Here is a 24,722-nt window from a genome sequence, read left to right as displayed (position 1 = left end):
TTCATGTTGTAACACAACAGTTAGTCTGCGGTGAGGTCCATCAGAATTATTGCAGAACCAATGTGCCTGTTCACTTTTTTTAAAAACAAACTTTAATGAAATTTTAGAGTGGGATTTCATTACATTCAGTTGGCTGCCACGTGGTGCAAGGTGGTGGATTGCCTCACAGTCCGTTGCACTGAAAAAGTGTGGCATGTGGTAATTTTTTTCTCCTTACACCAATGTGACACAGTAGCGTGGATTGGGCACAAGGAGACAAGGCAATTTGCCTTGATTTACAGTGAGTGTGTGCTGGAATAGGTGTTCAACACAGTTGGGAATAGACCCTAAACTACTGTCATTTTTATCATCCAACTAAAAAGCTGAAAGAAAGTTCCAAGCTGTGCAATGGAATAACGTCCTTACAGGATGTCTTCAAATTACAAGCTGACCTCAATGCACTGTTTAATTGGGCAACTATGTGGCAAATGAGGTTTAATGTTGATAAATGTAAGGTTATGCACTTGGGGGCTAAGAATATGCATGCATCATACATACTAGGGGGGTACAACTGGGGGAATCAATGGTGAAGGATCTGGGAGTTCTTGTAGATCACAAGCTTAATAATGACTTGCAATGCCAAGCTGCAGTTTCTAACACGAGCAAAATCCTCTCTTGTACTAAAAGAGGTATAGACTCCACAGAGAGAGATATCATTTTACCCATCAAATCATTAGTGAGACCTCATCTGGAATATGCAGTTCAGTTTTTGGCACCAATTCACAAAAAGAACATTGGGGAACTGGATAAAGTACAGAGAAGGGCAACCAAACTGATAAGAGGCATGGAGGAGATCAGCTATGAGGAAAGATTAGGGCTACAATGAAAGCTGATTTTTAGTCAGGAATTATTGCATATGTGCTTTAAAGTCCATCCGTAGCCAAAGTTTGCTCTTACTGTGAGTCTTGGATAGTGTAGAAAAGCCTAAAAAGTAAAACAGAAACACAACTAATACTAATACTACTAATGACAAGGTGTTATCGCTTACTGCAAATTACTGCTAAATTGGCTGAAATTCAAGTCATGGATGGCACTGCAAGCACCACAATTTTAAATTCAACTGAACCAGGTGGAAAATTATTAGCCAAGCAATGACTACCTACTATCAGATGTAGTCACTGTTTGACAGCGTCTCTGCACTCAATACAATACTGTTGAGATTCCACCACCCACTCCATTAGCTTTGATGGTATACTCAATTGATTTTCTTTCATTCGGACCTCCAGGTGAACAAAAGAAAATTGACCGTAAATGTCTTTACTTTTTTTTAAGAACAGTTCTTAAGACAACAAAGGTTAATAAAAGTAACAGCTACACTTTGTGTTGGCTCTAGAGATATGACCATAATGCACAGTCTTGGCTGGTATATCAATATGAGAACACAGCTGTGAAATTTATGAGCTCTGTCACTCTGTAAAGTAACATCCTTTGAAAAAGTACTTTTTGGTCCAGTTACATAACATATGAACACTACCCCAGATAATTCTAAATTAAACATTTAGTTTGCTGTCCCAGTGTTTGCATTTCTTGAAAGGCTAGATAGATTAAAGTAAATGAACCAGGGATATCTACATGTACTAAAGCTTTCAGGCTTACTATTCAAAACAAACAATGATTATCTGTTGGATTTTTTTCTTTTTAAGAATATTAAACATGTTGGATGTTTTTACATTTAACACACTGTCCTACACACAGAAACTCCTAATTTGCTGATACTTGGACAAATTGCCCATTACTGAAAGCATTTATTGGCCCTCTCACCATTAAGTAAAAAACCTGTCATATATGCTACAGCTAGAGAGAAAATAGTACTCAGACCCTTGCAGGGACCATTCTTAATTAACCTTAGATGGTTGCAACTGCATCTAGAAGACTTGTATCAACTATTCAACAAACCTAAATTTAATATAGTTATTGTCATATCACTAAATAATAGTCATCTGTGTAAAATTGAAAAATGAATACACGTGCAAGCAATTACCTGAATGCACATTGCAGTGTCCTCTGGAACAGTTACAATGTGAACTAGGCTGTTCCAGGGATCTTGATTGTGGACCATTAGCTATCCCACAACCTTATACTTATCAGCAGAGGAAGTCAAGGGCACTAAAACAAGGCAATAAAACACTCATACTAATATAGTTGCTAAGTGGATCAATAAATAGATATGCAATAAACTTCCAAAAATAATATTTTGTAGTGTAGTCATTGCTCTATGCAACAGGAATCACAGTAAAGCAAATTAGTCCTTATCGTGAGTACATTATCACTTTATCACGAATGCATTAGTTGATTTACTATTTAGATAAATTTCACCTTGCAATTGGAATGCTCATTTAACTTATTAAATACTTATGCTCTCAAAGTGGATTCACTCAGACCAACTGCTTCTTGTTACCAGCCACTAGTTCCCAGGCCAGATATGATCCATCAGCTTTCTAATGATAACTAAATGCACAAAGCAGCCAAACAATGCTGATTCTTTTTATTTCTTTCAATTCAAGAAAGCTTCATTATTCATAGAGGATAACATGCAAAGGAGAAGAACTGGAGTTCCATGAATCATAAAGCTTTATGAATTGAAAGAAAACAAAGTTCAACAGTGTGCAACTACTTTATGCCTCCAGTTAGCTTAATAAATAAGGGGACGCTGTGTTCACGTCAAGAATCCAATCATGTCTAAGCATGTTTTTTTAATTTTGTATAAGCATGCTTTTTTCCTTTTTTTTAATTTTGTTTGCTCATCATTGGGTATTTAAAAATCCTCAATAATTTGTCAAAAAGCAACTAAAAAGCCCTGTACACCTGTTATTAATGTAATGTTTTTTGCTTGGTTTATTCTTTCCCAATATTTTAAGCTATGTTTTTTTTTCCTTTCAGGTAACTGGAATGTATGAGAGTTGGGTCCCTAAGTTAGTAGATGCCCTATATAAAAGAGAGCCAGACTCAAATGTGATCGTGGTGGATTGGCTATCTCGAGCACAACAGCATTACCCAATTTCAGCTGGGTACACACAACTGGTGGGACAGGATATCGCAAGTTTTATTGACTGGATGGAAGTGAGTACAGATCAGCAGAGCTTAAAGAAACCTAAGGGGTGTAGAGAGAAAGTGTTACCTCCATTTGTGCCATTATATTGTTATGTCTCATATTTTTTAAAAAATTAAGTTGTTTAGTCTGACACATGTTAGAAACTGCACCTGTACTCTTTAATGATGTCTTTTGGAAAAGACAGACACAGGAAGAGTGCAAAATATCAATTTGCAATTCTTCAGAGCAGTGCAAATATTCTTGCTTCAAAGAATGATGCACCATTGGATTTTCACTAAACAAATCTGGCCATTGGAGGGTTAGAGAAATGGACTACATATAGTTACTATATCAACTTTTGCTAAGTATTTAACTTAGTAGTCAGCAAATGTTTTACATACACACATGTTCTAAAGGTTAAATGTGTCTAAATCCAAGAATAAATATATTTGAGTTCACCAGTCCTTAGATGCGGTGGTTGAATTATTTTTAATTATATATATAATATTTCTTATATATAATTTATATAATTATATTTATGAATAATATGTCCTTGATTTTCACCTCTTGATCCTGCTAGTAGCATACTTCCAGAGTTGTCACTGTAGGACAGAAAGGGGTGTATTTAAAAATAAGGCTCACTTCTGCATAGAAACCAATCAGCTTCCAGGTTTCCAGGCTTCGCCAAAGCTTAATTGAACAATCTGAGGTTAGAAGCTGATTGGTTTCTATGCAGAAATTAGCCCGATTTTGCACTCTCCAGCTTTAGTAAATAAAAACCCCTGGTGTTTTAAGACTACAACACCCCCCCCCCCCATTCCTCCTCATCTCTATAACACTGGGGGAGAGGGGGGTCTCTAGTCCTAACACACTTCCTGAAAACATTGTATGTAATTAAACTGCACTTAACAAACAGATAAAACAAAACACTTCAATGGTAGATTTAACAGACCAAAGAGAGGAAACAAAAAGTTAATTATTGTGTCTTACCTACATTTTAATTCAGACTAATGCTTTGGGTATCCTGGCCTTTGTGTGTTTTTAATACTCAGATACATAAGAGGATTCCATTATTCTAAGTTATTTTATACTGAAGATGACTTTTTAAATGTTACTTTATTTTGTCACATCATTTGTAGAAATCAACTAAACTTCAGTGTCCTTTACAGGAAAAGTTCAACTATCCTGTGGATAACATTCACATTTTGGGATACAGTCTTGGTGCTCATGCAGCAGGTGTGGCTGGGAGTCTCACCAACAATAAAGTTAACAGAATAACAGGTGAGATAAACTGAAAAGGTTGTGTGACACAAACTTAAAGGGTCCATCCACCCAGAAGAGATAAATTAGTTATTGATGGAACACGTATGTCTTGGATTCTCCTACAATGATGCCCCCCTGCCATAATTCTCAACTGTGTTCTTATCCTCATGGGAGTTCTGATTGTTTCCACTTAAACATGTGTGTTTCAGCTACTATCATTCTATTCTACACAGCATAGTATAATTAGAAAACTCACAGGGACAATAGGAATCCTTCACAATGGCCACATCATGTGTGCAGATGCAGGAAACGTGCAGATACTTCTCCAATGAAGTCACTGAAAAATAGGAAAAGTTCCCAGGTAGTTCCCAAACTAAACTAACATTGAAATAACAGTTTTTGGTTGACTGATCCTTTAAAAATCTTTACATGCAATGAAAGCTGATTGTTCAGGCAATTAAAGCTTTCCATTATTTGAATGGACTCATCCATACAAAACACACTATTACTGCTACATTAATCTGTCTTGCAGAGATAAACAGACAAAACTATGAAATTCAAAAGTCCTGACTGCCAAGTTTCCTGAATCACTTCATTTTCTGCAAACTAAACTGTTGATTTGCATACTTTCATTACATTTTTCACTTAAAAGAGGGGTATATTTAAAAAGGAGCGTCAGTCAGTTGTGCCAAAATTAAATGTCAGCAGTTACAAACACTGTACCTGCTGACTTTTAATAAACAGACACTTACGTGTCCAAGGATCCAAAGGATCTTAACTGTGCAGCATCACATCTGGCTGCCTACTACATATGAGTGAACTGTTCTGCACTTTGTGAATGATCCCATGGCCTCCTGGGCCTTGGGACATGTCCCAGAAGGTTGCGGGCAGGAAGGGAGGGAGGAGAACTTCTGCTGGGATCACCTAGGCAATCTGAATGGAAGTGGTTGTGTATACCTGTCACAATTAGGTACCAGCTCCCCCACCAAAAAAAAAAAAAATCCAAATGTGGCAGAGAAGGAAGAGCAGAACTTTTCCTTTTGGGTAAAGTTCCGCTTTAACTATTGCTTTACTCCTGTAGAACCTCACTGACATTTTATTCCATGAAGTCATGTAGACACAAATTATTTTCTTTTTAAACAAATTTACCACCAAACAATATATATTATATGCAAATTATTCAGCTAGGAGAGCTTTGAGAAAAGAACCAAGCACTTAGTAATTCATTTTTAGTCCACAGTTTTTTTGTTAACCTCCCTGGCGGTATTCCCGAGTGTAGCTCGGGGTAAAGATTCAGTACCACAAGCGGTAACCCCGAGCTACACTCGGGCTTACCATGCGGCGCTGCTCCGGGATCTGTTCTTCACTTACCTTGTCCTGCAATGTCCCTCCTGCAGTGTTCCCGGAAATGTCCTCCGGTGGATGCTTGCATTTGTCATCTGGGTTCTGTCCCCTGCGAGCGTCAGGACGTACGGGGACGGGACGGCGGGAAATTTGAAAATGACAAAAAGTGACATTTACTGCCTGCATTTTTACTGTTCTTTCTGCCTGGAAACTGAGAAATGTCCATGGCGTCCAAAAAGCGTCCCTTTAGGTCAAAAGCGGTTTTAGACCAGCTAGAGAACAGCAATAGTAAATCAGAACTACTTGCAGAATTAAGTGATAATGATTCGTGGGGAAATTCGTCATCAGACACTAAAAACAATTTTGCGACTTTGCTCAGTGATGTGCGAACATACCCAGGATGTTTACTAGACTCTTGTTCGGACAGATTTCAGTGAGTTATTCCTACAAATTACAGGCCTACAATAAAAAAAAATACATATTTCCATGCAAAAAAATGTACTGCTTTGAGCACAGAAATATGGACATAATCAGACCACTAGGGAGGTTGATTCCTTTTGTTTAAGTGGTTTGTTTTTGTTGGTTTAATTAGATATTACTTATTATATCTCATTGATTTATGCCACAGTGTAGAAAATCTGAATTTGACATTGTTTTGAATCTGGATTGCAAAACTGCAGCAGATGTTGGCCAACAAATAGTTATCCATTTACGTTTCAAAGATGAACACTAGATAGTTGTTTTAACAATTAGGAAGCTAATTGTGCAGTAAATCTTATTAACATTGCTGAATTAAAGATTGTTAGGGATAATGAGGTAATATTTTGATTGCATTAAAAAGCCTTCTTTTCGTAATAAAACCAAATTAATTATAAACATAAATAGCAATTGAAGCTCTAGTGTTTCATTTGAACAGGCATTTAATCTGCTCAGTTAGTATAAAATGACACTGTCATTGGAATATTGACAGTTTAAGGGTCGTACTGTTAGTCTGACAATGGTTTTTCTATGCAGGACTGGATCCAGCAGGGCCAAACTTTGAATATGCTGAGACTGCCGTGACTTTGTCGCCTGATGATGCAGATTTTGTGGATGTGGTGCATACATACAGTGTGGGTACCCCTGACCGTAGCATAGGCATCCAAAGGCCTGTTGGACATATTGACATTTACCCCAATGGTGGGAGCTTTCAGCCAGGATGCAATATTGGAGATACAATTCGACTAATGGCAGAAAAAGGTTTACGAGGCTTTATAGGTAAGAATATACACATATACAGTAAACATATATGTTTTAAATAATAATCATGTGCCACAAAGCTGCAGAAAACTAGGGCACTTTAATATGCAAATGCTTGTTTAGAATAGGATGGCTGCCTTGTCACCTCTTGCCTTCTGTACCCTGGGTTTCAGAGGTCCCAGGTAGATTGAGAAGTAGTTGTAAGCCACTGCAGAAACCTGAGTATGCCAGCTGTTAATTCCTGCTACAAATATGCAGTGTGTTAATTGGATGACAAAGTTTACTCTAAATTTACCAAAGCTGAAAAGAACAACATTTAGGGTTAAATGACATGACGAGCCTTAAATGTTCTTTTCAGCTCTGGTACATTAAGAGTAAACCTTGTTATCCAATGAACATTGTAAATAAAAGTATTGGCACACTCATCACTTAGACTTGTGATGAATACAGTATAGATAGCTACAGAAGGAGCAGATGATGAACCTACTCCTTTGCCGTTAACTATAAATGCTAAAGGCTTTTATTTGCCAGTTGTTTTATGAAATTAAATTTTTCAGAGAAGCAAAAAATTCTCTTTTTTCCTAAAGTAGGTTTATTATGGAAACTTAAATGTTTAGAGAAATGCTAAAGATAGTTAGTTGTAAAATATTTGATGAAGGTCTTGTTTAGGTTTTATACCATGCCTCTGGGACTTTTAGATATAACTTTGTGTGGAAGCCTAGGGAACCCACTGAATGCCAAATCCTCCTGCCTCCAGACACAAAACTCATAATATTTCAGTTTAAGATAGGTAGAAATATGTTAAAAAAACATGGTGGGATTGCAGCAGTTTTTACAAAAGTAACCAGTCCTGGGGGTCTAGAAGTTCCCATTACCTATTAGGAACCCTTTGGGGCTCCTGCACTTGGTTTTGGGTTCTAACAGGAAGTGAACTACTGAAATACCGTATTTCTGCACTATAAATGGTACTACAAGTGATGTTACCTACCAGTAGCCTACCTCGTCTAATCACCTCTTATGAACTTTAACCATGTAAATACATGTCAGATAAAATGTCTGTAATGATGCAGAACCAGGGGCGGACTGACAACTCATGGGGCCCCCGGGCAATAGGGGATCATGGGGCCCCTGTGTCCTCGTCCACACTCAAACCACACCCAAAAAAGCCTATGAAAGGTACCAGGGGCATCTCATGGGGCCCCCTACTGACCCTGGCCCTCGGGCAGTGCCCGAGTTTCAAAATGGTCAGTCTGCCCCTGTGCAGAACAACCATTTTCAAAAAAAGGTTCTAATTCTTAAGTGTGTAACCAATGTTCATTGACTTAATGAAGTCAATTCAGGGCATAATAAGGATTTTGTATTTGGTACTTGCAAATGTTACAAAATCAACTTGAAACCAGCATATGTTACTCTTCAATGAGTGCCAAGACCTACTAAGTAGCTCGCCAAGTGTCAGTTGACCTGACATTTGTTCCAATGCATCATATAGCCAAAGTACACACTCAATGAAATTATTCATTTAAAGCAGTATTAAACCCAAAAGCAAACATTTATTATATTGCAGCGTACTTCTTAGATGTGATAGCTGCATTCGTTTTCTTTTTTAGGCTTTCTTTTATTTTCACCAGATGATCTGGCCAGTAATTTTGCTGTTTTTCAAAAGAACCAGCTGTCTTGTACATGTAGCAGTTAGTGGGATGAGACAAACCATTTATCACTGACAGGGGTGCTTACAATGATCAGCTTTTATTTATTCATGTAAAACTTTTATCCCAAAAGGAAGAAAACTGTTGCTGTAACCACCTATAAATTATTAGCTGGAGTTTGGCCTCAAAGTGTTAGTGTATTTAAATCTGTTAGTACACCCAAGACTAACCCCCCCACCCTAGATTAAATGCTGCCTTCCAAAGGTGTCCTTGGGCCCCTTCATCCAGACAGGGGGCGCTCTAATACAGGAGGTGTGTTACTGGCCAGATCACTAGGTGAAAACAGTGAAAAAAAAGCCTAAAAAAGAAAACGAATGCAGACACCACATCCAATGACTGGTAAGCTGCACTATATTCCATTTTTGTTTAAATAATACTGCTGTAACCACTTGCCCTCCAGAGGATTTACCCCCTTCGTGACCAGGCCATTTTTTTGCGATACAGCGCTGCATTACTTTAACTGACAATTGCGCAGTCATACAACGCTACGCCCAAATGAAATTTATGTTCTTTTTTCCCCCACAAATAGAGCTTTCTTTCTGTGGTATTTGATTGCCTCTCCGTTTTTTATTTTTTACGCTATAAACAAAAAAACCCGACAATTTTGAGAAAAAAAAAATATTTTTGACTTTTTGCTCTTAAACATATCCAGTAAAAAAAATTTAAAAAATCAAATTTCCTCATAAATTTAGGGCAAAATGTATTCTGCTCTATGTCTTTGCTAAAAAAAAAACCCAATACATGTAAATTAATTGGTTTACGTGAAAGTTATAGCACCTACAAACACTGTACAAATGGTGGTATAGATACTGGAATTGTTTTTTATACTGGTAATGGCGGCGATCAGAGACTTATACTGACAGTGTGGGGGGGGACTGGCTAACTGTCACTGACATTGTTTACATACAGATCTCTCCCCTGTTGGTGATATGTGGTGATCGCCGGGTGCCTGCGGGAAATCACCGACCGGGACCCGGTGATCAACAGGTGAGCCCGCCAATGGCGGCGGCTCACATGCCCCCCCTACCTGGAAGTGCAAAATCACGTGTATATATATATATATATATATGTATTTTTGCTATAGGGCAGTGGGAAAGTGGCTAAACATCAGCAATCGTTCATTTTTGTATAAAAAACATGTTGGAGTAAACATGCTGCATTTTGTTATTAATGGCTTAGTGACATGTGACATTTAGTGTGCAAATATAACTTTTGTTTCCTTTAATTTCTACAGACATGGACCAGATTGTGAAGTGCTCCCATGAACGCTCCATCCACCTCTTCATTGACTCTCTTCTTCATGAAGAGAAGCCAAACATGGCCTATCGTTGCAATTCAAAGGAAGCCTTCGATAAAGGACTTTGTCTAAGCTGCAGAAAAAATCGATGTAATACACTGGGCTACAAAGTCAATAAAGTACGAGGGAAAAGAAGTACCAAGATGTTCATGAAAACTAGTTCTCAAATGCCTTTTAAAGGTAAAGTGACACTTTTCATAACTTATGATCCAGCCTACCTACCTCAGGCTTGGTAAAGAAATGCATTTATAATCAGACATGCTTATTTTTTTTTAACTAGGCCCTTTAGATAACTCCATACAAAATCGTAATGCTAAGGGTGTTTAATTGAGTATGCCTTCACAGAGCTGTTTATCTTTAAAAATTATGATGGGCTAGGTTAATAGCGTGTAGCATGCTTATGTTTTATACATGTGCTTAAAACATTTTGAAAAAAATATGAATGCTATAACAATACCTGGCTACTAGAAAATGAAACAACTTCCATATACCTACTGTATACCTAATCTACCTTTGCATATTAAAGAAAACATTTCAGCATAGAACAACTGAGGCTACCACTGGAGCTATGAACCTTATCCTCATTTTTATTACTCAGTAGGGTGATTTACTAAATGAGTACATTTTTCACAATTTGTAGTTTAAACACCCAGTCACATGTAGAGGAATATAAATAAATTGTATTTACTTTGCACATAATTGAATGACTGATGTGTATTCAGCCTCGCCAAGCTAAGTATTTCTTTACTAAATCAATCACAGTGAACCAATGGCTGAGAACAAGTGTAAAAACAGTATGGCCTCTTGTGCATGGATGTAATAATTTACTGATATTTATACTCAGAATATTGTTGACGGAAAGATCCTGCATAAAAAGTTCCATAAATGTGCTTGGCGTATACATACATAGAAGTTATCTTCATCCTCTTCTATTTGCCAGTGTTGTAAAATACAGTACATGCACATACATCTGTATACATGTACATTACTGCACTCCAATGTCAATTTTGTTTTATTTATGGCTCTGTACTCATCCCTGTATTGTATTTAGTCTATCTACCCCAATGTATTTTACCTTTTAGCATTTTTTTTCTATTTTGGGGGTCTAGCTGGGATGTTAAAATGTTTTATTTTTTTTTGGGGGGGGGGGATTTAAAATCCAGAGTTGTTAGGAATCATATGGGGAAATGTAGAGTGACATGATTTTGAATTGTTTTTGTTCTTCTCTTACATGGTTGAAATGACAGTTTGAATTTCTGTTTGTATATTTAGTGTTCCACTATCAAGTGAAAGTCCATTTCTTTGCAAAGAAGAACTTAACTGTTACCAACCAACCTTTATTGGTATCTTTGTATGGCACTAAGGGGGAAAGCGAAAACAGGCCACTTCGACTGTAAGTATAGTATGCTATACGTGGTTTGTTGAGAGCTCTGTGTACAGATGTTATTTACAGTATATATTAGAACTGTTGATCTCTCAGTGACATAATTTCAGTGGAAACTAGTGGACATCAGCTGGTATCCCATGAGGCATAATTAAACATACATTAATATGTGGGATAATGTTATTGCCATTCCTAGTTATTATTCCATTAGGTCTCTATGGGACAAATGGTAGTTAATACTCCATAACAATAAGATACTTCACGGGGACAGGGGCGTGCGAACTAAAAGGTTTCCCATAGTCATATATTTATTAAGGTACACTATTCTTACTATTATATTTACATTATGTTACATATCTTAAAACGGTTTACTACAATACAGACCAAAACAAAAATTAGTAAATAATGAAATACATAAGGTCTTGATATTATTAAATAGTTAAAGAATAATATATGGATGGAGAAGTTATTAAATCAATGCATTTATGTTATTTTACATCAAATATTGGTAAAAGAAAACCCCTACAAACTCACATTTTTACTTATCGTAATAGAAAAGACTAATGTCTGCGAGGCCCCATGCACATGAGAGGCAAAATAGATGCATTCACATGCTTTTGCAGCTCCTTTCTAAATGCATCAGGAAGCATGTCATTTTTTGCTATAGCTGAATTCACACCTAGACATTCAGTCCAACTGCTTGTACACAAACAAGAATTTTGTGTGTCCGGGTTCCATTTAAGCTGGCCATGCACTAGCAGATTTTTTTAACAAATGTTTTTACAAATATTTGTATGAACATTTGTACAAAAATTCTCAGTACAATCAAACACTTGACAAAGGTCGTCCGAAAGCACTTCTATATTTTGTTTGCTTTCGACATTTAAATTTGAAGTACATGTAGTTTACCAAATGAAATTTCCCTATACACTGCTAGAAAGTCATTCATTCGAGAAATGCTATCCTTCCTGCTTCTTCTAATTTTCTCATCACTATGGTTGAAAGCAAAAGTCGATTTGATCCAATTATTCATTAGAAAATCAAATGAACATTCTTAAAATTAAAAAAAAAAAAATCTTACCAAATTCTACTTCTATACAGCCAGGTTTAGTCTGGTTTCTTGCAGCAAACACAAGTAGATTGAAATGTAGGAGAATTAGATCTGGAATACTTTCCATATCAATTTCTGCTGGATAAACTCCAGTAGCCCATGTACATGAGGCATTGAACTATTCTCACTTGCTCCCTTAAGCTTTTTTAATGATGTTTTAAAAAACTTTTTGATAGGTGCAAAAATACATGTTGATCATGCCAGAAAGTCAGAGATGTGCTATGCACACTTCCTGTGGTATCTCAAGGGGTTTAAATAGCCCTTCTAGTTCTTATCTTGATCTACAGAATAATTGGTGTCTATGTTTTAGATCACTGGATCTGGCCCCAAACTGCAGCCCTGGGGCCGGATGCAGCCCTTTGCTTGTGTTTATTCGGCCCTTGAGAACACCAATATGGCATAATTCATGCCACTGACAACAAAAATGGGGCTCTATTCCTCCCATTCACACCAACTGAAGGAAAAGACTAATGTCTGTCAGGCCCCATGCACATGAGAGGCAAAAAAAAATGCATTCACATGCTTTTGCAGCTCATTTCTAAATGAATCTGGAAGCATGTAATTTTTTGCTATAGCTGAATTCACATGTAGACTTTCAGTCCAACTGCTTGTTCACAAACAAGAATTTTGTGTGTCTGGGTTCCATTTAAGCTGGCCATGCACTAGCAGATTTTTTAATAATGTTTTTTTCAAATATTTGTATGAACATTTGTATGGAAATTCTCATTACAATCAAACACTTGAGATAGGTTGTTTGAAAGCTTTTCTATATTTTGTTTGCTTTTAACAAGTGGTCTCCAAACTGCAGCCATGGGGCATGATGCAGCCCTTTGCTTGCGTTTATCCAGCCCTTGAGAAATTATTCCTGCCACTGACACCAACAAAAGGGCATAATTCATGCCACTAACACCAACAATAGGACATAATTCCTTCCACTAACAACAAAAATGGGGCTCTATTCCTCCCATTCACACCAACTATTTCTACCCCTAATACCAAAGATCAGCCATGGTTTACTCCCACTGGGCACAGTCCTGCCCCCCTAAAGTCTAAAGGGCAGTAAACTGGCCCTTTCTTTAGAAAGTCTGGAGACCCGTGTTTTAGGTATAAGGAGAGCAAGAAATTAGCTGAGCTGAGTTAATTTTTGGCAGATCAACAGGTATTTTTATTTACTGACAGAGCCTTTAAAGGGATAAAACATGGGAAATGTCCATGTAGTGCAGAGATTTATTGTATATGTTTTTTTTTGCCTTGACATATGCTTTAAGCCAGATTTAAAGGTTTGGGTGAACTTAACATTTAAAATAATTATATATTCATATTGTAATGTACAGCGCTGAGCGAACTGTTGGCGCTTTATAAATACTGTATAATAATAATAATAATATATCATATTTTTCATTAACGCACAGATTGTATGCTTGTCTGTTTAAGCAAACGTAATATACATATTTTAATTTCAAATGTGTCTCATGATGAACTAAAATTATAGACATAATGCAGTCTGCTTAATAAACTGGCCATAGGTATCTTGGCCTTATTAGTAGAGATCATTGGAAAGTGATTTCCTTGATTACATATATTTTTTATGACTTATCACAGGATTTCAGCATTTTTGATTATAACCTCCGTACACATTCTATAAAAGAAAGAAACCTTTGCTCCCTGGGGAAATAAGCAGGCTGTTTTAAGGCATAGGTTAACTAGGCAATCACTTAGAGTATCTTCAAATAAAAAGGGTGCCCTGGTAAAGTGCAATCTTAAATTTAGGAGGCAGGTCTTATTGCATTTGTGAAATGTGCTTACTCAGTGTGTTACTTTGATTTAAATGCATGTTTTGTCTCATTGCCTTTTGTGCCAGTCCATAGACCTTGACTTTCCTTTATAATGCCCACAGCTGCCTTACAATACAGACATTCACCAAAATATGACATAAATCATGTATATCTACATGTAGTGAGTAAAGGCCTGTAGTGCAGAATAGGCAAGAACACTGTAAAGGAACGACTGTTGCATGGGCAAAGGACAAAAGGCAAATTAAAAGGTCTCAAATTAAACTAACCCAGAGTCTCTGTTTGTTTAACAAGAAATTCTCATAATATTGCAGGGCCCCTAAATGTAGCCCATATTTTTGGCACAGGAAAATTGATCACAACATTAGAGAGATAAGTATGCAATTAGAAGTAAAAAAAGAAGTAAAAAAAATAATGATTCACACTCACCTATGTAGATGCAGCATGGATCTAATTCTGCATTTGTCCCTGCTGCCTCCACACCCAGAACTTGCAGGATTAAAAAAAAATAATGATTCACACTCACCTATGTAGATGCAGCATTGATCTAATTCTGAATTTGTTCCTGCTGCCTCCACACCAAGAACTTGCAGGATTAAAAATAAATAATCATTCACACTCACCTATGTAGATGCAGCATTGATCTAATTCTGAATTTGTTCCTGCTGCCTCCACACCAAGAACTTAGCGATCAGTTTTCGGATCTGCTCTCGGCAGAGAGTGGTGGCTGTCAGTTTCTGCTCTGCCCCTGTGAAGATGTTCAGCCTAGTATATCAAAATGGTCAGAAACAATCCTGCAAATAGATTTATTTGCATTTTGTTAATTTTTTTACCGTATTTATCTTGTCTCTGTTAGGGCTGAAATGTCTACAAACAAAACCTATTCATATCTAATCTACACTGAACTGGATGTAGGAGAGCTGCTGATGCTGAAAGTAAAATGGGAGAAGGAATCATTCTTCAGCTTGTCGGACTGGTTTACAACATATGCATTCAATATTCAAAAGATCAGGATAAAGTCTGGAGAGTTACAGAAAAAGTAAGTGGCTTTATAAAAGTACATGCTCAGGAAATAAATTAGTAAACACTTATTTTGGGTTTTGCATTGCTTATATAATATTGCTACCATTTTGTAGATTGTATATCAGAAGAACAATACAGTTTGACACAGTGATTATATACATCATACACTACTTTTGGTAGGGTTTAGAGCGATTTCAGGCCATACAAATGAATGGGCTGAAATTGCACTGCGTTCCTGATCGCATGTGAATTGCAAAGGAACGTACAGTGCTTTCCTATGTGATTCGTGGTGTGAACTGGCCTTGATGCAGCTTGTGGAACTTCACTCAAAATGCTTTTCATGAACTTCAGTCCAGCCGGTGAAATACACTTCAGGGCTTTTCACCCATGTTATTTAAAAGCAAAGTTCAAAAACTCACACAGAACCTACCCTAGAGTTGGTTTACAGCATTATAATGATGAATAGAAATGTTCCATCCTCCTGGACAGCATAGTATGTGGTGAGTCTGTGTCTATGCAGACTCACCACATACAGGGGCTTATTACTAAACCTGGAGAGTCCAAAATAAGGCTTACTTCTGCATAGAAACCAATTAGCTTCTAACCTCAACTTGTTTAAGTTTTGGCAGTAAAACCTGGAAACTGATTGGTTTCTATGCAGAAGTGAACCTGATTTTGCACTCTCCAGCTTTAGTAAATAAACCCCTAACTCATTCAGTCTTGTTACAAGCCAACTGCCAACTTAGGCTGCACAGGTGCCTGCCTAATTACACACAATCTCATAAATGACAGCCTTGTCCAGGGGTGGACTGACAACTCATGGGGCCCCCAGGCAATAGGGGATAATGGGGCCCCTGTGTCCTTGCCCAAACTCAAAAAAACCTATGAAAAAGGTACCAGGGGCATCTCATGGGCCCCCTACTGACCCCGGGCCCTCGGGCAGTGCCCAAGTTTCCAAATGGTCAGTCCACCCCTGGCCTTGTCCAATCATATTGCCTCTCCATGATGATTTTATCAGGGTCTGCTCACACACACTGCTCCTGTAGCAGCCTGTCTCCAAGAAAAGAGTCCTAAACCATTGACAGCCCCTTGACTATAAGGGCTGTGCACACCTGCACAATCAACATGCTGGTTTCTAGTAAAATATGGACACAAGGTTAGAGGCTTCATCCCTCCCAGGTCTCTACAAAGTCTCTGAACTCCAAAACCCAATTCAGAAGTTAACAGTCCTGGAGAAAACTGCAAGACCTCTTTTCTCCATACTGTCATAAATCTTAAAATTGAACTCGAGTCAAACAGCTAAGTACACAGATTAAACACATATATAAGAGCTGTTTAATCTGCCAAATGATTTGTATTTCTGTTCATCCAATCCTGAGATTGAAACTTTTTGCCAGGCAGCATAGCCAGGTTGGGGACAATTGTTTTCTGCTGCAGTTAATTAATACAGATTGGACCCCTTTACTCTGCCAGCCTGCATTGAATTGTGTTTTTATTCCTGAATGGATCCAGAATTAAATAAAGATGCATTTAGACATCTCAGATGCAGAGGAAAGGCAGTCTTACTGCTGTGGCCTTTATAGTTTAGGGATGAGGTCAGTAAACCAAGACAGAGAGATCACCATAGCTTTGAATCTAAAATGTGTAAATACATTTTACGTTTTGATGAGAAGATCAAGGTACTGCATGTACCATTTTGCCCATTTTTACATGAGAATTTTGTTGTAGTCCTCCCTGTATTGCCTTTTGATATGCCCAATTAGAGCTACACATCTTTTATTTTACAAACCACAAGTTATTCTTCATATGACCATTTGCACAAAACAGGAAATGTAAGGTCTGGGAGCTAAATGATGGTGTCCAATGCCAAACAAAATGTTTTTTTCCTGGTATTTGGAAACTGGCAATTATTTTATCAGTTATGCTTGCTTAGCAGTTAATCTGACTGTGTTTTTTTGTGTTTTAGGCTAATTTTTTGTCCTGAGAATGGGAAGCATGCCACTCTTACAAGAGGAAAAGGAGCAGTGGTATTTGTGAGGTGCAATGAAAACTCCGTTGTGAAGAAACATAAATGGTAGGTACAAAACTTTATTTTGAGATATATCATTATTTTCAGAAATGGTATTATTTTAGAAAGATTACAGTGTTGATGTGCGAGGGTTTAATAAAAATGACTACATTTACTGGGCATAAAACTAGCTCTCTAGGCTAAAATAAAATCTTTCCCTCGCCAGCTCTTTGTGAGCAAATAATATCATCTAGCTATTTTTCACCTTTGGTCAGTAGACCGGTGTGATTTATGAGATATAATGGCATCAAATGTCATCATTATTTTTCAAATTTCCAATAATAAAACTAGTTCATTTCCTTCAGGGGGCACTGCAGGTAAAATCTGAAATTGTACCCCATGATTTAGTAAAACAAGTATAGAATAGGCTGTCGATGGCTCTGCATAAAGGGTTTTGCAGAAGGGATGACAATTTATTTCACTCTGAAGAAAATACATCCAAGTAATTTATTCTTAATGACTTGACTTGCAGAACAAAAGCACGCTTATATTATTATAATTTCTTTACAGATGTAAGCAAGACTTCTGCATTTTGAAGCACATGCTACTTGATGGTATTGAAGCTCTGAAGAACAAGAACATCTTTGATTTCTACTCAGTCCAGTTTACCTTCAAAGTCTGGTGACATTTCATAATAGACACAAGTAAACCGATGAGAAACAAAAGACCAACCTCTTTATAGCACATATGTAAAATATCAATTACGTTATGCTGTACAAGCCACTTCCATTCCAAGGAGAGCAAATTGTATGTGAATTGTGTTAATGTATTTTTAAGTAGATATTAGACAATCAAAATGTATTACTGAATAGTATGTGTTCATTCCATGCTGTTTATGCACTGGAGTTTAAATAACAAGCCAAGCTTGAAATACAGTTTATGCGCTATAGGAGTTACTAATAATATTTACAAATTAGAATGCTGTATCAGCTTAACATTTTGTCATTTGCAGATGTTATACGGCAAATAATAAGCTGTTAATCCTAACAGAAAGTGATTGGTTATGAGAAAGATTGCAGTTTTCATTCTCTGCGCCCTTTTTTACAAAGCTTAACTCAGGCAAAAAAAAGATTTATACTTGCTGTGAGTCCTCCTCCTCATTGCAAGGCTTAACTGCTCTTTGTGTCTAGAGAATGATGAATTGGGTAATATAATTACCCTCTTTATTCCTATATCCTTCCTTCTCTTCATATGATCAATACCTCGGTCACAGTTCTATGGTGTCATCCCATACAATGCAGGACCAGCAGTTCTGCAATGTATTGGAGTACGCTAAGAGCCCAACCACATTGCAGAGCACTGAGCAGTGGAGGAGAGCACCGACTGTTGAGGGAGTGATGAATAAAATAAGTATTTCACCTTATTTATCATTCTCTAGTCAAAAAGAGCACTTAGCCCTTGCAGTATGGAGGAGAAACCATTACAAGGGTAATTATTTTTGTGTGTGCTAGCTGCTCCCCAGATATCACCAGCGCTCACCTATATATAAGATTCTAATTATTTATTTACCCTGAAGCTCAGCTTTAAAAAAACACCAGTTAACAAAAATGTTATTTGTTTTGGATTGAGATTGGAAGGGAACCTCTGTGTGTTGTTTATGGCCGTCTATAAAATTTTTGTTTCACTTACTTTTCTGTCTGACACCCATCTGCTGTAAGTGAAGGAAAATTTCCCCAGTAAAAAGAAAACAAAAATGAGTGAGGTTTTAACTCTTTACAACCCTACATTTTTTTTTTATAAATTGCCTTCTGGGTCCCTTCTTCCACCATACTTCCTGTTCCGACGCCCTTAAAATGTAAGATGTGAAAGAAAATCACACTATTTGGGACAAAATTAGCGCTAAAATTCTGACAGAGGTTCTCAATCATCCCATCTCTATGCAAGACAAAATAAAAAGAGGGTTTTGAAAAAGGAACTTTCTTGGAAGGTTATAAATATCTCCTTTTATGAATCAATTGTAATTTAAGTTTAGGGAACTTAAAAATGACTTGAAACCACATTGGTATTTAATGAGATCCGTTGAATGCCCCTGGATGTTCTTTGCTAGCAACCGCTAAATATGGGGCAGATCCACAACAAATAGTACCTCCATTTAAAATAAAAAAAAGTGTTGTGCTAGATATGTTTGATTATGTACCAAGTTTTTAAATAGATTTGCATATCAATCACAAAAGATGATGCTTTATTTTATCTTCATGTGACACGTGTAAAAAGCAGTAGTATGCATTAAATTACAAAAGCCAATCACAGGTCAACTTTTATTAAGCTGCACTACTCAAAGTTCAATTCTGATTGGTAGCAATGATCTAAAGTGCATTACTTGCTTTTACAGTTACTAAATAAGGCTGAAATACTGTGCATTAAGCATTTTCCAAATCATGTATGTTACTATACTTATTATATTCTACATTCATTTATAAAACCTATACAAGGTTTAAATTTTGTTTTACGTTGGCAGTAACCTATATTGTTACATATTTATCGCAAAAACATTTAAGTGAATTTGAGAACTTGCTTTAAAATATAGTATATAATATATTATAAGTATATAATATAATAAAGTAAAGTATATAACAACAATATAAAAAGGCAAAAAAGCATTATTGCATGTGTATTTTATTGGCTAGAGAGAAATAGCCCTGAATAAATATGTATAAAATTGCTCAGCACACCAGTTATTAAAATCACAAAATCAAAATATATATTGACAGTTTTAGATGTTGTTACTTTTTGATCTTGATCAAAAAAATAAACTGTCTTTTGTTTTTAAATGATTGTTAAAAGAGAGTATCAAGGATCTGGAACATTTTTTAAATTTATATTGTTTTATGTACATGTTTTAAAAGACTGCCAACATGTTTTTTTTAGATAAAAAAGGGACTCATAATGACTCACACAAATGTATGAATATCATCCCTTAGTAGTTGCTTAAATGCTTTAATTTGTTTGAAAAGAGAGCATGTTGTTGAATGTATTTTTCAGTGTCCAGGTACAGGCAGTCCCTGAGTTACAAACATTCGACTTACTTGTGACGCATACGTAAGAACAGACGCAGCGTGATGTCGCACTGGTCCCAGAAACTGTCGGGTGGCCATCTTGCTGCTCACCGCATGCTGCCACCTACTATCTGGTGGACATATCATCAATCTCCCATAACTGCATGGTCAGTTAACCCTTCCCTATACTATCCTAAACTTAAAAATACTTTTTTGGCTGGAGTTACACTTAAAAAATTTACCTATTCCAATTTACATACAAATTCACCTTAAAGAGCCATGCCATAGAGGAAATCATGTATGAACTTTTTCAGAAATAATTCCACTGAAATAACGTCCGAAAAAAATTATTTTAATTTTAATTAAGTCAGTTTTTAATAGTTAGCAACATGATTTACTCTTTTTTTTTTTTACCTAGACTCAATTCACAAGTACATGTTCATTAATGTTAACCCTACTTTTTTTATGTGCATTTCATTAGGGCAGTTTAATAATTTTAAATGGACCCCTGAATGAAAAAAATATACCTGCACTATTTTTGGCCAATACAGCACAGCACAGCACAGCACAGTACATGGTACATAGTAAATGTGTCATTTACATTGTAGCTGTACATTGCAGGCACTGCTAATGTTATAGCTATTATAGTCTTTACCGCCTCCCGCCCGCCAAATAAGGTAATGACGGGTGCAAGGCAGTTCTCTCGTTCTGGGAGGACATCAAATGACGTACTCCCATTCTTACCGCGCATGTGCGGCTCCGGGAGCGCGCAGCGTGGCGAACGGCAGTGCGCTGTGTCCCTCGGACACAGTGGATCACTGATCAACGGAAAGAGCCAAAGATGTCGGCTCGGTCATGTGATCAGCTGTGGCCAATCACAGCTGATCACATGTAAATAGGGAAATGCCGGTTATCGGCATTTCTCTCCTCACGAGCTGTCATGCTGACAGTTCGAGAGGAGAAGAGAGCCAGTAATCGGCTTTACTCAGAGGGGACATGTACACTGATCATCAGGGCACTGATGATCAGTGTGCCCTGATGATCAGTGTAGCCCCAGCAGTGCCACCTGTTAATGTCCACCAGTGCCAGCCAGGGGCTGACTGACAACTCATGGGGCCCCCGGGCAATAGGGGATCATGGGGCCCCTGTGTCCTTGCCCAAACTCAAAAAAGCCTATGAAAAAGGTACCAGGGGTATCTCATGGGGCCCCCTACTGACCCCGGGCCCTCGGGCAGTGCCCGAGTTTTCAAATGGTCAGTCCGCCCCTGGTGCCAGCTATCAGTGCTCATCCATGCCACCTCTCAGTGCCACATCAATGCCACATATCAGTGCCTACCAGTGCACATCAATGCCACATCTCACTGCCCATCTGAGCTGCATTTCAGTGTTACCTATCAGTGCCAGTCAGTGCCACCTATCAATGCCAGCCAGTGCCATCTATCAGTGCTGCCAATCAGTGCCAGTCAGTGCCGTCTATCAGTTCCAGTCAGTGCCACCTATCAGTACGCATCAGTGCCTCCTATCAGTGTCCATCAGCGCTGCCTATCAGTGCCACCTAGCAGTGCCAGTCAGTGCCACCTAACAGTGCCAGTCAGTGCCGCCTATCAGTGCCAGTCAGTGCTGCCTATCAGTGCCACCTTTCAGTACCACCTATCAGTGCCATGTATGAGTGCTTCCTTTCAGTGCCCATCAGTGATGCCTGTCAGTGCCCATCAGTGCCACCTACCAGTGCCTCCTTATCAGTGTCCATCAGTGCTACCTATCAGTGTCCATCAGTGCAGCCTATCAGTGCCCATCACTGCAGCCTCATTAGCGCACATCAATGAAGGAAAAAAAATCACTTATTTACAAAATTTTGTAACAAAAACTAAGAAAAAATTTTTTTTTTCAAAATTTCCAGTGGTTTTTGGTTTGTTTAGCAAAAAATAAAAAAACACAGAGGTGATTAAATACCACCAAAAGAAAGCTCTGTCTCAAAAAAAAGATTAAAAATTTCATATGGGTACAGTGTTGCATGACCGCGCAATTGTCATTCAAAGTGTGACAGCACTGAAAGCTGAAAATTGACCTGGGCAGGGAGGGGGTATAAGTGCCCTGTAGGCTAGTGGTTAAACAAATGCATGCATTTTTCTGGTGTAAAAAATATGTTTTTTAATTAATTACCACCTAACCTGGTTCCTAATTAAAGGTGTCTTTTTATCAGGCATCATTCCAGATTAATTTCCTGTATTAAGTATAATGCTGAAAGAGTTAATGTACTAAAGCAGTAGGTTATTCCCTTCACTTTCTTCTTGCATTTCTTCAGACATCTAATCATGCACAAGTACTTTTAGTTTTTACCTTGCATATAACTGGGCACTTAAAGTGTTGCTAAACCCACAACAGTAAAATCAGTCTGTATATGCAGTAAAGCATGCTTGTCATACATACTGTGGAACTTAAGAGGTTAATCCTCTGCATTGTGTAAAAAGGATGTTTGATGATTCTCTGATCCTCCCCTTCTTCCACTTCCCCATTTCATCTCCTGATAGAACACAGCCTCGGGGACACTCTGCACATGCTCAGTTTGCTGTGTATTGCTAGAGAGTTTTTTTATTTTTCTTGTGAGGGTGCATGTGATCAGTACAGGGCCAATCAGTACTGTCCAGACAGAGGGCCAGAGGTTATGCAATCTCACAGGGCAGTGAGAGAACGAAAACTCCTCCTACAAGCTTTAACCAGTGCTCTGCTGGACACTGATAGAAGTCACAAGACTGCTCTAACTGCTGATGAGAAAAGGTATTTAGCAGTTTATATTTACTAAAATAACTGCATTTCCATGTTCTGTATACAGTGGGAGACCAGATATAGCAAATGCAGGGTCCTGGGTTTAGTAATACTTTAAAGTGAATACAGCTTTAGTGGGAAGATAAAACATTAACTCTTTAATAAATAACCTTCACTGGAAAAAAGCAATTTGCACAGAGCTAGCAATTTCCATATTTAATTGCAATCATTTCTATTATACTCTGAATATGAAAAATAGTCACTCTGCCCCGGATACAGCAAATGCAATACATTAATAATACATTTTTTGCTGTTTGCCTAAATTACTGTAAATTAATAATGCTTGTGCTATGGCATCATACTTTTTTTTTCATTTTGCTTCTATTGACAAATTATAAGATTTTATTTGTAGTCATAATATCTACATATATAACAAAAAAAATCAAACAATATTTTGGGATCTATTTGATTACATAATTGTGTATTGCATGTTTCCAAGTGTGCAGTGATACATAGCTACCGCACGCTGGTCTTTAAAGGCCTAGCTACACTAAACTGATTTTTGACTGGCTGCCTCAAGTCATAGCAGATGGCTGCTCTTTGTGTATACTTTGAAATGTCAGGACTTCAAAGAAAATGATGTTAGTATGTTAAGTCAAAAAGTGAAAGGAAATATTTTAGTCAACATAGAATACAAACAAGATTTAAAATAAATCATTAAACATTTGTCCCTTGATAGCATCAGTTTTCAGATTAGGTCATAATTATTCTTGTGTTTCTACATTAGTCTTTGTAATATTCTGTATGGTTCAGTACTCCGCTTTTACTAACATGTTTTGGTACAATATGATTCTTCCTCTAACCTTTTATAAATGTTGTACAAAATAGGTTCACTAAACTTAGTCTCCTGTACTTACAAGTCATGTTATATCAAACAGACGTCAGTTGAATGTTATACATACTATGCAAATAGGTGTTGTGACATCGTTCTCAATACTTTATATGTAATAATATATTTGGGTATATAAAAATAAGCTTGGTGTGTGTAAGAAACAGAAAATATATGAAAGATGTGTATAAAATCATATATTGTACCACTTTACAATTTTAAAAACTGTTACATAATAAACATATTACAGATATACTATTTATATACTGTTTATATATGTAAATTATACTTTGTATGTATATATATATATAAATATATATATTAGGATTTTAAAGATTTTTGTTTGTAATGTAAATAGCTTCTTTTTCACATTTGGAAAGTTTTAATTGTGTATTTTTACAAAGAACAGTAATCAGTGTATATAAAAAGGTGATAATAAAGAATATATTTGATGCAAAATATATTAGCTATGTGTCCTATAAATTTGGTTTACTTTTCACAATAGGTATTTAATTGCTCGATTTTTAACTTAAAAATGAAAAACATTTCCAGGGCCCAGTGGTGGTCAAGTAATGACATTTGAGCCCCTTACAGTCCTGAAGTATTGTTTGCCCAGTCTGAATGTTGATGACCCCTCCACCCCCCCCAGGTTGGCATATAAATGACAGGCTGAGTTCACAGAAAATGAGCAGAATGACTGGCCCTGAAGAGGAACACTGGTGCAAGACCGAAAGGTGAAAGTGAAAATAGGCAATATTTTTTATATGGGGGAA

General features: G+C 37.2%; 1 protein-coding gene across 1 annotated transcript in view; it reads left to right on the top strand.

Moving 5' to 3' along the window:
- The window catches only part of LPL (lipoprotein lipase), a 48,245-nt gene extending 23,835 nt beyond the window's left edge, over window positions 1-24,410 (top strand). The window contains exons 3-10 of the mRNA XM_089675235.1: window positions 2,920-3,099; window positions 4,240-4,351; window positions 6,692-6,934; window positions 9,857-10,099; window positions 11,192-11,312; window positions 15,064-15,246; window positions 17,197-17,304; window positions 17,809-24,410. Of these exons, the coding sequence (XP_089531361.1) occupies window positions 2,920-3,099; window positions 4,240-4,351; window positions 6,692-6,934; window positions 9,857-10,099; window positions 11,192-11,312; window positions 15,064-15,246; window positions 17,197-17,304; window position 17,809 (1,191 nt within the window). The 3' untranslated portion in view covers window positions 17,810-24,410. The remainder of the gene's footprint in view (window positions 1-2,919; window positions 3,100-4,239; window positions 4,352-6,691; window positions 6,935-9,856; window positions 10,100-11,191; window positions 11,313-15,063; window positions 15,247-17,196; window positions 17,305-17,808) is intronic.
- Window positions 24,411-24,722: the final 312 nt, after the last annotated feature.

Source organism: Staurois parvus, unplaced genomic scaffold, assembly GCF_062004578.1.
Source record: "Staurois parvus isolate SC_StPar_1 unplaced genomic scaffold, SC_StPar_1.0 ptg000013l, whole genome shotgun sequence".
Lineage (NCBI taxonomy): Eukaryota > Metazoa > Chordata > Amphibia > Anura > Ranidae > Staurois > Staurois parvus.
The sequence above is the reverse complement of the archived record's forward strand: the minus strand, read 5'-3'. Positions and strand labels throughout refer to the sequence as shown.